The following is a 17,640-nucleotide window of genomic DNA, read 5'->3' on the forward strand; positions in this document are numbered from 1 at the left end:
AAAGAACAGGAGTACTTGTGGCACCTTAGAAACTAACGAATTTATTTGAGCATAAGCTTTCGTGGGCTACAGCCCACTTCTACCTTACAAGGTATTTAGCCAGCACATTGTGAAGGAAGTAGTCAAGTTGAATGGCCCATCAAAGAACACTTAACTCACAATGGACCATGGAAGATGCCTATCTACACTTAATGGACTTTCCTGAGGACGTTCTAACTAGAGTATGGGTAATGGCTTCTGCTATGACTAAGTGAAGCATGCATGGACACGTGACTTGCCCATGTGGCTCCAAACTCCATCTGGTTACCTGTAATTTTCCACAAACTAGAACAATGGGTTTCCCTTCACTTGGCAGAAGCTATAAAAGGCCCTGGAAACATCTCCATTTGGCCTCCTTCCTGCTCAGACCTCTGGACTATGATGAAATTGTACTAATGGGAACATTCTAACAAGGGACTGAGGACCTTCCAGTGATTTGGAAGCAACCAGAGATTTAACAAGACAGCAGTTTATTCCATCACTGCTACAAGCCTGATCCAAGAACTTTGCAATTGTTGTATGTATTTGATTTCTTTAACCAATTTTAACTCTCACCTTTCTTTCTTTTTATAAATAAACCTTTAGATATTAGATACTAAAGGATCGGCAACAGCGTGATTATTGGGTAAGATCTGAGTTATATATTGACCTGGGTATGTGGCTGGTCCTTTGGGATCAGAAGAACCCCCCTTTTTTTTTTTTGGATGAAATTGGTTTTAAATAACCGCACATCATTAAGTCTAGTGTCTGGGTATTGAATCCAGGACTGGAATACCTAAGGAGGCTGCATTTCTGACTACTTGTTAGCCAGTGTGGTGAGACAGAAGTTTACTTTTGTTGCTGGTTTGGTACATCTCATGGAAGAATAACTACCAGTTTTGGGGTGTGCCTGCGCTTTTTTTTCCCCAGCAGCTTGTCCTGAATTTGGTATTCTCAGTGGTGACCCATGGAGGCATGGTGACAGTGCCTATTACCGCGACACCAGATATCTCAGCCCTGAAACCATAAGTGGTGCTGAGTACTGTCGGTGGGCCCTACACCAGAGTCACCTCTCCTTGAGAGATGGAGAGTGATGGTATCCAAACCACTAGCTTTGGAGTCACTGATATGCCAGGTTAAAGAGGTGTATACCTGGTACTGACCTCTCCTATGCTAACTCATGGCATGGGTAGCTCATTGGGAGTCAGACGGGGATAATAGGGAGCAGTCCATGAGGGTAGTAGTTCATAAGGATCAATCTTCCTGGTACCCAACCCATGTGCCCTCCACCACAATACTGATATCTATGACCACTGTGACCTTACTGGCTGGCCTGGGGTGTACAGCCTTTCTCCCAGAAGCCTGCAGTAAATCCACTCATGTTGACTCAATATGGGAATTCAAGATATTCCAGGACATGATGAAGTGCATGGCAGAGACCTTGGATATACCTCAGGAAGGAGTCTAAGAGAAACAACACAAACACTTGGACATTCTACACCAGGGAGACTTGCCATACCCATTAACAAAAGTCTCCTGGAGTCTGCAAAAATATTTGGCATCCACTTTCATCCATCCCAGCCCTACTGAAAATTGCTGACAGAAGGTACCAAGTCTCTGCTAAGAAATGCAGCCTGTTTGGCTGCAAAGTGTATTCATCAGATGAGGGTGGCTAATACTATACCCCCTCTCAAAATATGGCTATTTAAACTGGGACACATTGTCTCAGTTTATAGACAAGCTCTGAAAGGAATATCCAGAAGAGATAAAGTCTGTCACAGGTGAGAAACAGCTGACTGTCTGCACTTCATTATAAGCTACTCTGGACATGTATGACATTGCACCATGCACTGTGGCCACGACAAAAGCTATGAGGAGGTTGTTATGGCTCCAGTACTCAGGGATCCCCAGGGAAGTCCAAGTAACAATTAAGAACTTCCCATTTCAGAATAATGAACTTTTTTACAACTGAATGGATGAGACCCTCCACTCCTTGAAGGACTCACGTGTGACTCTGTGCTCTTTGGATCTGTATGTCCCAACCCCAAGGAGGAAGTCGTCACGCTAGCAGCTGTCCTTTAGGACAGTGCTCTCCTGTCCAGTATTTAGGGCCCTACCAAATTCACGGCCATGAAAAACGCATCACGAACTGTGAAATCTGTTCTCCCCTCATGAAATCTGGTCTTTTGTGTGCTTTTACCTTATACTGTACAGATTTCACAGGGGGAGACCAGCGTTTCTCAAATTGGGGGTCCTGACCCAAAAGGGGTCACGAGGTTATTTGAGGGGGTCGTGGTATTGCCACCCTTACTTCTGCGCTGACTTCAGAGCAGGGCGGCTGGAGAATGGCGGCTGTTGGCCGGGTGCCCAGCTCTGAAGGCAGCGTCCTGCTAGCAGCAGCGCAGAAGTAAGTGTGGCATCACTTGACAGAGGATGGATCACTTGATGATTATCTATTCTGTTCATTCCCTTTAGAGCACCTGGCATTGGCCACTGTCGGAAGACAGGATATTGGGCTAGATGGACCTTTGGTCTGACCCAGTATGGCCATTCTTACGTTCTAATACCGTACCATGCCACCTTTACTTCTGCGCTGCTGCCTTCAGAACTGGGCAGCTAGAGAGTGGCGGCTGCTGACTGTGGGCCCAGCTCTGCAGGCAATAGAAGTAAGGGTGGCAATACCATACCATGCCATGCTTACATCTGTGCTGCTGCTGGCAATGGCTCTGCCTTCAGAGCCGGGGTCCCTGCCTGCAGCCACCTGCCCAGCTCTGAAGACAGCACCACCACCACCACCAGCCCAGAAGTAAGGATAGCAGTACTGCAAACCCCTCCTACAATAACCTTGCAAACCACCCCCGCAACTACTTTTTGGGTCAGGACCCCTACAATTACAACATCGTAAAAATTCAGATTTAAATAGCTGAAGTCATGAAATTTACGATTTTTAAAATCCTATGACCATGAAATTGACCAAAATGAACTGTGAATTTGGTAGAGCCCTACCAATATTACTGTGACAGATATGGCAATTTCCTGTAATATCCTTGAAAAACTTTATAGAATTAAGTTTAAGTATCTTTGGTGACCATTGTATTTTAATGTATTATTGTGGGCATGAATGATCAAAGGACTATACTGAACAATGTGGCAGACAAGAATGGTCTTTTGGGACAATATGCATGAAGTGGATTTCCTGGGAAATCTCTAAGAGATGAATGCAAATTTCCCACCTCTAGTTATGCAGAGGTGGGAAGCTTTTGAAGCTACACCCTGAGGGAGGGGACCATTGTCTCCTGATTATCTGTTCTCAGAATCTGAACATCAAAGGCCCAAGCTATATAAAAGAAAGATGGAACTATTCATGATTGTGCTTGTTCTGAGCCAAGGCCGTTACAAACTTGTTTGCACAGAAAAACCCCTTTGTGAGGTTTGAAGGGGCGACTCCTACGAGTGTCCTTATTGGAGTTGGGGGGAGATCTCTGGTAAGCTTATAAACATGGGTCTAAGTTCTTTTATTGTTTTTTATATCTTTCCTCTGTAATGTTTTCACCTTAAGAATAAGTGTGTTTGCTTAGCAAGGGCTGTGTGGTAACTTATAACTGCTGCCAATCACTGTTCATAAAACATCGGAGAGAGAAAGCAAAGCACAGATGCTGGCCTGTTTAGGCACTCTGGCTTGTTGGGAATAACACAGTGTACATAGGGAACTGTGCAGCTGGAAAAATCCCACACAGAAGGGAGAGAGACGTGGGTCTCTGCCCAAAAGAGGTGATGGCTGAGGAATTGGAAGGCTAGAATTGGGTGCGCTTCGTGGACAGTGGAGGAGGAATATATGTGCAGTTGCTGTCACCCTTAGAGAATCTCAGAGCCACCAAGGAAGAGACAGATTCCATCATAAAATACCCACGGCCTCCTCTTTTGCTGCCCAACAGTCTGGGGCTTCCAACAGGCAGCATATTTGAGACCAGTGTTGAGCACCTGATAGGGCCACCTGAGAAACTTTTCCATTCAACTCCCTCTTTGGCAACTGTCTCTCTTATTTTTAGAAGCTTGGGTTGGGATTACCTTGGACTGGTGGATCTTGGAGACCATAAGCAAGGGGAATTCTGTTCGGTTCCAGTCTATTCCCACCACCTCCCTCCTTTTCCAAAGAGACTACTCACAAGAGGCTGTTCAGAAAAGAAGTAGACTCCCTTCTACAACTGGAGGAGGGACGTGCCCTTTGAGTTCAGGGGCAGGGATTTTATTTCCATTACTTTCTCATCCCAGAGACGAAAGGTGATTGGCAGTCCATCCCAGACCTTCGACGTCTCAACACCTTCATCTGCCATTTCAAGTTCAGGATGGTGACTCTAGCCTCCCTAATCCCCTCAAGCAATCCTCAGAACTGGTTCACAGATGTCTGCCTGCAAGATGCATATATCCATGTATCAATCCATCCAGCCCATAGAGAATACCTCAGATTCCTGGTGGGAACATCTCACTACCAGTACAAGTTCCTGCCCTTAGGTCTTTGTACAGGACACTGGGTATTCACCAAGTGCTTGGAAATCATGGCAGTTCAACCAAAGAAACACAGAATCCAGGTCTATCCTTACCTTGACGACTGGCTGATTCGAGGAAGATCACCCCAACAAGTGACTGACTCCATTTAATTAATTCTAAAGCTCTCTACCTCACAGAACCTCAAAGTCAACGGAGAAAAATCCATACTGACTCTGACTCAGAGCACAGCATTCCTAGGAGCACTGTGAAACTGCAGGACAGCGAGAGCTTACCTTTCACAGGAGAGATTCCAAACAATAGTAGATCTTATCAGCCAACTTCAAGCTCACCTAAGAACATCAGTGAAAACATGCATCAGACTTTTAGGACACATGGCCTCATGCACCTATGTGGTGCCATTTGCTAGGCTTCATCTATGCTTCATGTGAAGGTGGTTGAAATCAGTGTATCCACTCAGCAGACACTGCATGGACATGATGGTCACAGTCCTGTAAGAAGTCCTCTTCTCATTAAAGTGGTGGAAAGACTCTCATCAGGTGTGCAACGGAGTACCCGTTCTTTGCACTTCTACCTAGCAAGACACTGATGACTCTACTCAGATATGGAAGCTCATCTAGATAGATTGTCTTAAATTCAGAGCCTGTTGTTGTCTCAAGAAGCCTGCCTCCATATAAATGTCTTGTTGCTCAGAGCTATCTGTCTGGTATGCCAAGCATTGCTGCCTCTCTTCTGGGTTCCACAATACAGGTGCTGACAGACAGCACCACAGCTGTGCATCATGTTAACTGACCAGATCATCCCCACTCTGTCAGGAAGCCATGCAGCTCTGGAATTGGTGCATTTAAAGCAGCAGCTTTAAAGTTTTTTGCATGAGGAACTTGCAAACCTTAGCACCTGACCCAGAACTGAAGACTTTTTAATTTGATAGACTCTACCAGACAAGCCCAATTATAGTTTAGGTGTACGTTTTTGAAAGATTCACAGGGTTTTTGAAATGGGAATCACATGGTGGAAACGAGCTTTGAAAATGCTGACAGAACAGGGTGGATTGATTTAAAGCTAAGTGACCTGAACCACCGATTTAAATCAGCAAGCAGGAAACCTTGATTTAAATCATAGATTTTAATCTTGTATTGCATTTAAATTGTTACATTATTTTCCTAAAGTAAGGTTGATTCTCATTGATTGGTCTAAATTGGTACTACTTTTTGCTAACAAGGAGACTACATTATATATATTTATTTAAGCACCTATGTAGCTTAACATACATTCACTCAGATTCTTATTTGTTACAGTTTTATTATGTTAGAAAATGGTGAATGACAGACACACGTATTATTTACTAGATGATTTTTACTAGTGATTTGTGTCAAGCTGCATTTGAATGGAAATTGGAATTCAGTTAAAATGTCAAAAACACCATTTTAAAACTGATTATTAGTTAAATAAAACTAACTCATGTGCTGGGTACATAAACTTACTTTTTTAGTAAACATGTTTTGCATTTAAAACTAATTTATTAAACAGAGGAAGTAGTATCTGTAATTAGTTAATTGAACTGATTATGTCCGGTCACCGTGACCTTCAAGGTTTTAAAACCAGTAGAACTCATCCCCTCACACCTCATTTTTGTTCATAAGTTGGAAGAGGAAAAAACATTTGTGCTTTTTCAAACCCCAGTTGTTTTCTCAACTTTGAATGAACTAGTTATTGAACTGAACTGGTTGAGTAAACTGAAATGCAGACAATATTATCTCTGTACCTGCAGAAGAGGCTAGTCAAAAGCTGGGTTAGCACTTAACAAACTCTGGTTTCAGGTGCTTAGCTAGAGATTTCCGCCAGTTCAGTGGTTTGACTTTCTTTAAAACTTTGGCAGCAACACGTAAGGCTTGAATATTATTTTATTTCCTTAAAATAAATGATTTCACTAGATTATAATACGTTTAGACCTTAACTTAGGCGGTCATAATTTCAAATTTAATTTTAAATAGGTTAATTTTCTTTAAAATAGCACATTAATGTAAATAAAAATATTATTTACATAAAAATCCAATTTTTAATATTTTTTTAAAAGAATCATTGATTTGTATCCAACATGAGACAGGAGATAATGGATACATCTGAAAGGTAATTTATAATCAAATTTGTGACTTGTATAAAAGTTGCTGGGCCTAATCCTGGTCTCTCCAAAGGCAGCGGAAGCAGGGACCTTGTTTGGGGGACCTTTTATAATGTGTGCAAGCTAAATTAACAGTAGTCAGTAGTTCTTATGCATGGTTGTCTACACACTCTTTGCAGCATAAGAAAGAGTAGGCCTTCTCTGTTGATGTGTATATGGAAGATATATTATATAACTGCTAGTATCTGTTATGCTCCTGAAGCATATTAAAGTAGCTGTTTAGAAGTTGTCATGTTCAGTGTGTGCCCCCAAGTTGCAATCTTACATGGGGAAATGGAGGGAGTGAAAAGTCCTTTACCCACAGGAAGTTTGAGCAGATTTTTGCTCAAGTTTTGCTCTGAGTAGTTCTGCCACCTGTGTCAGCCAGCTCCGAGCCATCGAGAGCAGGGGACCCTGAAGCTCTGAGCCTCCATGGGGGGTGGGGGCCCCCCGAGCTCCCAGCCAGCCCCTGCAGCTGCCTAGTGGCTCCCCATTTTGTCATGGATACTTTTAGTAAAAATCAGGGACAGGTCACGGGCTTCCATTAATTTTTCTTTATTACCTGTGACCTGTCCGTGACTTTTACTAAAAATATCTGTGACAAGTTGCTGACATCTGCTGGGAGAGCAATACAGCAGTACACAGACAATCCAGGAAGTTTTTGGAGGGTATTGGGGACAACTTCCTGGTGCAAGTGCTGAAGGAACCAACTAGAGGCAGAGATCTTCTTGACCTGCTGCTTAGAAACAGGGAAGAATTGGCAGGGGAAGTAGGAGTGGGTGGCACCTGGACAGCAGTGACCATGAGATGGTCGAGTTCAGGATCCTGACAAAAGGAAGAAAGGAGAGCAGCAGAATATGGACCCTGGACTTCAGAAAAGCAGACTTTGACTCCCTCGGAGAACTGATGGGCAGGATCCCCTGGGAGGCTAATATGAGGGGGAAAGGAGTCCAGGAGAGCTGCCTGTATTTTAAAGAAGCCTTATTGAGGGCGCAGGAACAAACCATCCAAAGCATGCCAGGGTATAATCAGGAAGGCCAAAGCACAATTGGAGTTGCAGCTAACAAGGCATGTGAAGGGTAACAAAAAGGGTTTCTACAGGTATGTTAGCAACAAGAAGAAGGTCAAGGAAAGTGTGGGACCCTTTCTGAATGAGGGAGGCAACCTAGTGACAGAGGATGTGGAAAAAGCTGAAGTACTCAATGCTTTTTTTTGCCTCGGTCTTCACAGACAAGGTCAGCTCCCAGATTGCTGCCCTGGGCAGCACAGTATGGAGAGGAGGTGAGCAGCCCTCAGTGGTGAATGAACAGGTTAAGGACTATTTAGAAAAACTGGAGATGCACAAGTCCATGGGGCTGGATCTAATGAACCTGAGGGTGCTGAGGGAGTTGGCTGATGTGATTGCAGAGCCATTGGCCATTATCTTTGAAAACTCGTCGCCATCGGGGGAGGTCCCGGATGATTGGGAAAAGGCAAATATAGTGTCCATCTTTTAAAAAGGGAAGAAGGAGAATCCGGGGAACTACAAACCAGTCAGCCTCACGTTAGTCCCTGGAAAAATCATGCAGCAGGTCCTCAAGGAATTCATTTTGAAGCACTTGGAGGAGAGAATGATAATCAGGAACAGTCAACATGGATTCACCAAGGGCAAGTCATGCCTCACCAACCTGATTGCCTTCTATGATAAGATAACTGGCTCTGTGTATATGGGGAAAGTGGTGGACGTGATATATCTTGACTTTAGCAAAGCTTTTGATACAGTCTCCCACGGTATTCTTGTCAGCAAGTTTAAAAAAGTATGGATTGGATGAATGGACTATAAGGTGGATAGAAAGCTGGCTAGATCATCGGGCTCAACGGGTAGTGATCAACAGCTCGATGTCTAGATGGCAGCCAGTATCAAGCGGAGTGCCTCAGAGGTCAGTCCTGGGGCCAGTTTTGTTCAACATCTTCATTAATGATCTGGATGATAGGATGGATTGCACCCTCAGCAAGTTCGTGGATGACACTAAGCTGGGGGAGAAGTAGATATACTGGAGGGTAAGGATAGGGTCCAAGTGACCTAGACAAATTGGAGGATTGGGTCAAAAGAAATCTGATGAGGTTCAAAAAGGACAAGTGCAGAGTCCTGCACTTAGGACAGAAGAATCCCATGCACCGCTACAGGCTGGAGACCGACTGGCTAAGCGTCAGTTCTGCAGAAAAGGACCTGGGGATTGCAGTTGACAAGAAACTGGATATGAGTCAACAGTGTGCACTTGTTGCCAAGAAGGCTAACAGCATATTGGGCTGCATTAGTAGGAACATTGCCAGCAGATCGAGGGACGTGATTATTCCCCTCTATTCGGCACCGGTGAGGCCACATCTGAAGTGCTACGTCCAGTTTCGGGCCCCCCACTACAGAAAGGATGTGGACAAATTGGAGAGAGTCCAGTGGAGGGCAACAAAAATCATTAGGGGGCTGGGGCACATGACTTTTGAGGAGAGGCTGAGGGAACTGGGCTTATTTAGTCTGCAGAAGAGAAGAGTGAGGGGGGATTTGATAGCTGCTTTCAACTACCTGAAGGGGGGTTCCAAAGAGGATTCAGCTGGACTGTTCTCAGTGGTACCAGATGACAGAACAAGAAGCAATGGTCTCAAGTTGCAGTGAGGGAGGTCTAGGTTACATCATGAGGAATTACATTATTAATATTAGGAAACACTATTTCACTAGGAGGCTGGTGAAGCACTGGAATGGGTTACCTAGGGAGGTGGTGGAATCTCCATTTTTAGAGGTTTTTAAGGCCCAGGTTGACAAAGCCCTGGCTGGGATGATTTAGTTGGGGTTTGTGCTGCTTTGAGTAGGGGGTTGGACTAGATGACTTCCTGAGGTCTCTTCCAACTCTAATCTTCTATGATTCTAAGATCTTAGCCTTAATCATGAATGACCATGAGTGGTCTGGATCTCAGTTTTATGTCTCATTTCAAGACAGGTAACTCTATCCCATGAAGCAGTGACTCTGAAAAAGATTTGGGGGGTTGTGGTGGATAATCAGCTGGTCATGAGCTCCCAGTGCAACGCTGTGGCCAAAAGGACTAATTCAAAACTTTGATGCATAAACAGGGGATCTCAAGTGGGAGAAGAAATGTTATTTCACCTCTGTATGGCACACGTGTAATTGCTGCTGGAATGCTGTCTCCAGTATTGGTGTCCACAATAAAAGAAGGTTGTTGATAAATTGGAGAGGGTCCAATTTATCAACAGGAGAACCACAAGAATGATTAAAGGATTAGAAAACATGCTGTCTTCTTTGAGTAGTGTTCTTGTGGGTGCACCTGTGCCTTTGATTGGGGATTTTTGGTAACATTGCCCATGTGGCCCATACATGTGCCCCACACATCCTTGTGCCCCACACCAAGGCTATATGGGATTGTGTGGGTGAACCACTCTTTGTTCCTTCTTAAACACTTTGGGCCTGAGACAGAGTTTACCTATGTCTATTCTCTGTAGTATTCAGCAATTAGTTACTTAGCATATAATTAGATACCTTTTTAGTGTTTTTAGTTGTAGGAACATTTGTTTACCCCCCCCCTTTTTTTTTCCTTTCCCTTAAAAAAATTATTCATAGATATAGTTAGATAGTGGTTAAGATTTTTCCCTTCATAGGGGTCAGTTTTTGTTTATTTACACGCGAGTGCTGGGCTCCCTGGGATTCAAAAAGTGCCTCTCCTGACATGAGGCTATTCCATTCCTAGTGTCTCTGCTGTAGGGTGACCAGATAGGAAGTGTAAAAAATCAGGACAGGGGGTGAGGGGTAATAGGTGCCTATATAAGAAAAAGCCCCCAAAATCGGGGCTGTCCCTATAAAATCGGGACATCTGGTCACCCTACTCTGCTGTTTGGGTGATACTCATATCCCCAGTAAGTGCAAGACCTGCATGTCCTTCAAGGGTAGAGCCAGAAAAAATAGGGAGATCAAATTTAAACTCCTCATGATGGAGAAAGCTTTATGATCAGCTTTGGATCCATGGGTGAAGGGCCCCCCCACACACACATATGTAGACACCCGAGTACCGCTAGTGCCCTGTCAACATCAAGATCTCAGTCACTGGAGGCTGCAAGACATATAGGTGGTATTGCACCACCAAGTACATCTACAGTACCACAGACCTCAGTCTCAATATCTGGCTCTAAGAGGAGGTGAGGAATAAATCTTCAAGAAAATATCAATCACCGATGCACAAGCAGACTATGGAGACCTCAGATACCAAGAGGAGTTCCACACAGGCTCCAAGTGATGCTGGCGCTGCAAATGCAAAGTGGACTCAGTCATCTTAGAGACACTCGGTACCGATCTTGGGTATCCATACCCAAAGTGGCAGAGACACAGTTGAGAAAAGTTCTGAGTCCATCCCTGAACAACACTCCGTATCTATAACCAGAAAGTCAGTGGTACCAAAGACTGCTCGGCTACCCGTGGTACTAATGGAATTGGAGCTGACTCACTCCCATGCCAACCACCTGCATCACAAATGAAGACATCCTCCACAGGTCCGCATTCGACCCAATATTTGATACCATCAGTACCACAAGAATTTAGGTACCCTAAAGGCCTGATGGTATCATCGGAGCCAGAATCTCCTCTGTTAACAAGTGCTGGGGGTTATCAGCATCAAGATTCTCTCACCCCTCTGGCTCCTAGAGTACCATACTCACCCTCATCTACTTTGCAAGTGGAACAGCTATCTGCCTCCCCCCCTTGTAGTATGTGGAAGAAGACACCTCAGACTCTCACATATTGGTTCAGAGATCCCCTGTCTATTCTAAGATTCATCTCTCTCCCTCCAAGCTGACATATTAGAGGAGAAAAGACCTCAAATGGCATCAACGTGATTACCTCCACCTATGTCATTTGTCCCCCTGAGTCGCCTTGATGGGATCTTTGGATGTTCTGTCATCAACAATTTGCAACACAATCTTCACACCACCTGAGGGAGCAGAGAAGGGCCCATTCTCCTCAACATCCTCTACCACCACCTGTGCCAGAGGAGGAGACCTTTGGGGAGCAAGAAGCAAGAGCGGATAAAGAGGTGACACTTCTTACTAGTATTTCTTCCTCCTCACCTGATGAAGCTGTGATGCCTCCATCACCTTCTGTGGTGGATGACTTCAAGTTGTTTCAGGAACTGCTGAAGCAAATTGCTGACATTCAACAAATTCCTTTAGAGCAAGTTCAGGAGTCCCAACATAAACTGCTATATACTTTACAGACCTCTTCATTTATGAAGATTACCACTCTGGTCCATGAAGCTCTTATGGGGCCTGCTAAAACTGTTTGGCAATCCCCAACTACCGCACTGCCTACCTGCAAAAAGCATTATGTCCCTGCCAGAGAATCAGAGTTTCCATTTTTTCACCCAGCTCCGAATTCCCTGGAAGTGGAGTCCATTTGTGAACAAGGCAGACAGCATAGCTCAAAGTCCACCCCATATACAGGAGTCTTACTCTTCAGCTGCACTTCAGTTCAGAATAGCAAATCATCAGGTGCTCATGGCCAAATATGACTATTTGAACTACAAAAAAAATAGTATTTTATTGAGCACCTGCCAGAGCAACATTGTGACCAATTTAAGGTGATTATACATCAGGGTCAGTTCCTGGCAAAGACATCCCTCCAGGCCTCCTTGGATGCTGCAGATACTGCAGCACAATCTGTATCCACTCCAGTGGTCATAAGAAGAGTGTCTTGGTTGCAGATCTTGGGCTTCCCAAGAGGGGTTCAGAGCACCATTGAAGACCTCCCTTTTGATGGTTGCAAGCTCTGTGCAGACGCAATGGATACATATCTCCACACTTTAAAGGATACACTGTGATCCTTAGGGATTTGTATTCTTGTAAATAAGAGGAGATTTAGTAGGTCTCAGATGGCACAGAGAGCACACCAGCCCCGTATTCAACTTGTCATAGACCAGCTGAGCCCCTTTCCAATAGGCCAAGATACTCTAAAAAGAAACCTCATTCATCTGTAGCTACTTCTCAGCCATGTGCATTCTCCAAGCAAAAAAGAATGGAGAGTGGAGACCAGTTGAAGCATCCTTTTGAGCCACTAGCTACATGTTCTTTGTTAGTTTATTCAGTGAGGACAGCCTTCCTGGTGGCAATCACTTCTGCCCTAAGGGCTGGGGAATTAGGGGCTTTAATGCCAGACACCCACACACACATTTATGGTATTCATCAGAGAGAAGATTTTGCTATGGGCCCATCCAAGATTTTTACCTTGGGTGTCTTCAGGATGAATTAATCATTCATCTCCTGTTTTTCCCCAAGACTAATCAAGAAGCCATGTTCCATACCCTAGATGTCAGGAGGGCATTAGCTTTTTACTTAGATAGGACCAAACCTTATAGAAGATCTCCAAGACTATTTGTATCCTTTGTGGACCGAAACAAGCATTCTGTTATTTCAAAACAGGGGTTATCAAAGTAGATCTCTGGATGTATCAAGATCTGTTACAACAACTCATTTTCAACCCCTTTGAGAGTGATTGCACATTCAACAAGAGCACTATCTGCACCTGTAGCCTGACTTAAAGATGTACCAATTGCAGACATCCAGAGAGCGGCAACTTGGTCCTCTGTTCATACTTTTTTTATCCATTATGCCTTGGTCCTTGCTGCAAGATATGACACTGCTGTGAGCAATGCAGTTCTCTCCTCTGTATTGGACTCTGTTCCGAACCACCTGCATCCTTAGCGGGGTACTGCTTAGGAGACACCTGAAGCAGAGCACCCACAGAGATGCTACTCAGAGAAGGAGGAGAGGATACTCACCTTGTGCAGTAGCTGGAGTGCTCTGAGATGTGTACCGCTGTGGGTGATCTGTTACCCACCCTCCTCCTCTGCTGCTTCAGTGTCTCCCTTTTGGGACTTTGCAGAGGAGAAGGAACTGAGGGCAGTTCGCCCACACAGCCCCATATAACCTCAGTGTGAAGCACAAGGATGTCTAGGATGCATGCGTGGGCTGAAGAGGCATTGCTGTGATCAAAGGCGCAGGGCACAGGCACACCTGAGGTGGAGCACCCACAGGGACACACATCTTGAATAACTCCAGTTACTGCACAAGGTGAGTAACCTCTCTTTATAGACTCAAAGAACTCAAGGTATTTAGCTCAACAAAGATAAGGTTAAGGGGTGATTTGATTACAGTCTATAAATACCTACATTAGGAACAAATATTTAATAATGGGCTCTTCGGCCTAGCAGAGAAAGGTCTAACATGATACAATGGCTGGAAGTTAAAGCTAGACAAATTCAAACTGGAAATAAGGCATACATTTTTAACAGAGTACTTAACCATTGGAACAATTTCCCAAGGGTTGTGGTGGATTCTCCATCACTGACAATATTTAAATCAAGACGGGATGTTTTATTATGAGCTCTGCTCTAGGAATTACTGTGAGGAAGTTCTCTGGCCTGTGCTATACAGCAGGTCAGACTAGATGATCATAGTGGTCTCCTCTGGCATTGGAATCTATGAATCTCTGATAGCTGCAACAGCACTGTATTGCTAGCACCAGGAGTGGGAATTGATTAAGGACATTAATTCTACTTAATAATATTCAGACACGTACAGTACAGGGTTACTAGTGAGACTCTGTGGAACCTGGGCATTCCTCTATTCAGCTACTGAATAGGCCCAAATCTGCTTAGTTTATGAGCTAAACTAAGATCAACCCAAGGTGTATTGCATACTGTGATGCTCCAGTATTACTGTTTGATGTGATCTTGTTACAGATCTTTCTATAATCTCTTTACCTTCCCTACCATCACCAATACAAGCATGCATGGATTTTCAGTTTTCTGATAAAGCAGACATGCACAACTGAGCGTGATAGCAGGAGATGACATTTTAGCTGCACATTCCCCATAAATAGTAATGGAATGGGCGTGGCTAAATCCTGAAGTAGCTGTTGAAAATCATGGAGGTATTTTAGAACCACAGCTGTAAGAATGCCTAACAATATGATTTGTATAGCACTATCCAATCACTCCTTCATCTATAAACAACTGAGCAGGAATTTTCACATTTTCATTATTGTGTCCCTCTTCCCTTTCAGGTATTAGCAATGCAGAAGCCCGCCAACCAGGAAAAGCACCTAATTTCAGTGTAAACTGGACAGTAGGAGACACTGGTCTTGAAGTTATTAATGCCACAACTGGCAAGGATGAGATGGGTCGTGCATCTCGTCTTTGTAAGCACGCTTTGTACAGTCGCTGGATGCGTATTCATGCAAAGGTATATGTCCGAAGATTGGAGTATTTTTTTACTGTTGGGTTTCAATTTTGCGCAATCTCATAACCACCTTTCTAATAAAAGCTTGTGATGTGCTGGTTAGTAATTGGGTAAAAATGGGGAAGAGAGATGTCTTTGTTCCACATTTTCTTTACTATGATCATTTCTAGTGTAAATGTATGTGAAGATCTAATTACCTGCCTCTAGAGCAAGTAAAGTAAAAATGTTGACTCCTTTGAGCTTTGCTTATAATTTTAATGTACTGGACAAGATAGACTCTTTCAGTAGCTCTTCTGGAGCCCAGCACACAGAATACTAAGGTTCCTGTTTGAGAACATGTGGGTAAAAGCCTAGCCCCATTGAAGTCAAAGGTAGTGGCTTAAAGGGGCCAGGTTTTTTTCCCCTGGTCTTCCCCAGGAGGTGCAGGTAAAGGTCAAAGAATTGCTTTTTGAAAGTTTGGATTTCTTTTCCTCATGATAGTTGATACTTTATAAAAATGGAAAGGTACAAGCAGTAGACCATGATCCTTAGGGTTCTCCCAGTCCTCTCTTCAAAGCATCTGTATTGATAGAAGCAAATAGCACCTTGAGCCAGTCATTTCAGCAGAATCAGTATTCCTACAACAGTCCTTTGGAGTCTATCATTTCTTATTGTAGTGTGGCAAGGCACTGAAATACTACAATATAGACAGCTGGGTGCTGAGATTGTAGCATAAGCTTGTCATTCACTTTCACCCCATGCCATTTTCTTAGTCCTTTGTCACTGTTCAGAGATCCTTCTCACAAGAATATGTGGAAGGAAGACGTTTCTGTCTTTTTAAGGGCAGTAGAGCAGGCAGGATTGTGGGGAAAAAACAAGCCTTATTCAGAAAAATAATAACCCCTTAGGTTTAAATGTTTTTCTTCCTCCCCTCCCCAACTTTGTTAACGTGTCACTCTGAAATATTTTCATGAACAGATATGAATGGGTGGGGTCACAATGATGGCTTGACAAAGTGGTGCTGCCTAGTGGGTGGAATCCATTATGACTTGGTGTTGGTGAGAGAGGATTGGGAGGAGTTGTGAAACATTATGAGGTACTAGTTCAGTAGAATCTAGAAACTTCTGGAGAGTAGGCAGCGTCCCTAATAACATGCATTGGGCCAGCTCATCTTAGTTTTCAGTCTTTATGGGGCTGAATTAGCTAGGTGGCTGTTTCTCAGTCCTACTGTAGTAAATGTGAAAGCTCTAAATGTCAGTACTGCAAAGGGCTGATTAGTCTTTAGAGATCAGCAGACATAAGTACATTAATTTAACTGGCTGATGCTGAGGGAAGTGGTAGGAAACAAGCAATTGAATAAACTAAAGTAATGAAAACAGATAATTCTTCCAAAGTGAAAGGTGACCATTGCCGAATGTGTAAAATAGCAAGATAGAAAGGATTTGTGCTTAGCTCAAAGAATGCAAAAAATATTTTTCTCTGGATTCTTCAAGATTAAATGTGCCATTGAAGGAATCTATGTTGAAATAGAAAAGCAAAACATTGATGAGTTTACCGATTGTGCAAGTGAGAAATTTGATGCTATCATCACCATCTAAACATATTCTCACTGATAATTTAAATCTACGTTCCAGTCTTTCCAGCAGCTTTTTAACATAAGCCTTGTTCAACAGTAATCTCTGTCCTTCTTTGACATCCCAAAGTAGACCAGTCAGTGATTATGCTATACAGCAACTGAAAAAAATGCAGATTTGGACTTGATAAGAAAGTTGCAACCTTCTTTTATGCTAACAACTTCACCTTCAGTGTAACAGAAAATGAACAATTTAAGAAACGGTTAAAGCACTTCACCCTGGATGTTCTCTTCCAGACGGATCCACTTCTGCATGCTGCAAGTGAAAACACAGGAAAAATTAAAGGGAAAACAAAAAGAATTACATTGACTTTAATGAAAGATGGGATAGTTGGCTGAACATGAGAAACAAACTGATAGCTTCAAGCATCAGTTCAGGAGAAAATGCTTTCCTATCCATGCTTAATGGTATTGATTCTACATCTAGGGGAAAATGCAGAATGATGTGTCCAAATTGCTGAAGATATCATCCTGTAGCGCAGAAAAGAGTTGCCATTGCCTCACAGAACAAAAATAAAATGAAAAAGATGAGAGACTTTCTGGGGTCCAGTTATCCCCAATATCTGACACACGAGTTTTCAAAGCACCATTTGCACCTCTTTGAGTAAGAAGTAGACTTGAACAATCCTAAAGGGGGATGAAAGGGAAAATTCTCCTGTAACCATCATCAGCTTTATAGTTATCTGTTTGAAGGAGGAGGATTGGTGCCCCAGCATCCCCAGGAGCGGATTCTCAGGAAGTCTGCATTTGTGTCCTGCTAGGTTAAAGCTTGAACTGAGCACAAGAAGTGCCTTTGTCAAAGGCCAGTGTGTATTTGACACAGTAAAGAGCTACAGAGAGTACAAGGGGAATTGACAGGTTTCAGACAGGCTTGGCAGATTAGTATGATCTAGATGATCTGATGGTCCCTTCTGACCTAAAACTCTAAACGTTATTATTACAGCCTTGATTTTTCTGAGCAACAGTTGACCAATAATCTAGGTTCACCAAAAACCGGTGAAATTCCCTGAGATGACGCTAACGGAAGTTCCGCTCCTGCAGAGTTTCTACATTCTGCAGGAGCAGAACCAC

At 43.5% G+C, this 17,640-nt stretch overlaps 1 protein-coding gene across 8 annotated transcripts in view; it reads left to right on the forward strand.

The window, feature by feature from the left end:
• Nucleotides 1–17,640, forward strand: part of ADARB1 (adenosine deaminase RNA specific B1) — a 264,078-nt gene that overhangs the window by 241,624 nt on the left and 4,814 nt on the right. For 7 of the 8 annotated variants that reach the window (XM_024201218.2, XM_024201220.2, XM_024201217.2 and 4 more), the window contains one exon: nt 14,782–14,960. In XM_024201218.2, coding sequence (XP_024056986.1) covers nt 14,782–14,960 — 179 coding nt within the window. Of the gene's footprint in view, nt 1–14,781; nt 14,961–17,640 lie in introns of those variants that run through there. The other variant, XM_024201224.2, reaches the window with a different exon arrangement.

The sequence above is a fragment of the Terrapene carolina genome, unplaced genomic scaffold (assembly GCF_002925995.2).
Source record: "Terrapene carolina triunguis isolate 2854851 unplaced genomic scaffold, T_m_triunguis-2.0 Scaffold391, whole genome shotgun sequence".
Classification (NCBI taxonomy): Eukaryota; Metazoa; Chordata; order Testudines; family Emydidae; genus Terrapene; species Terrapene triunguis.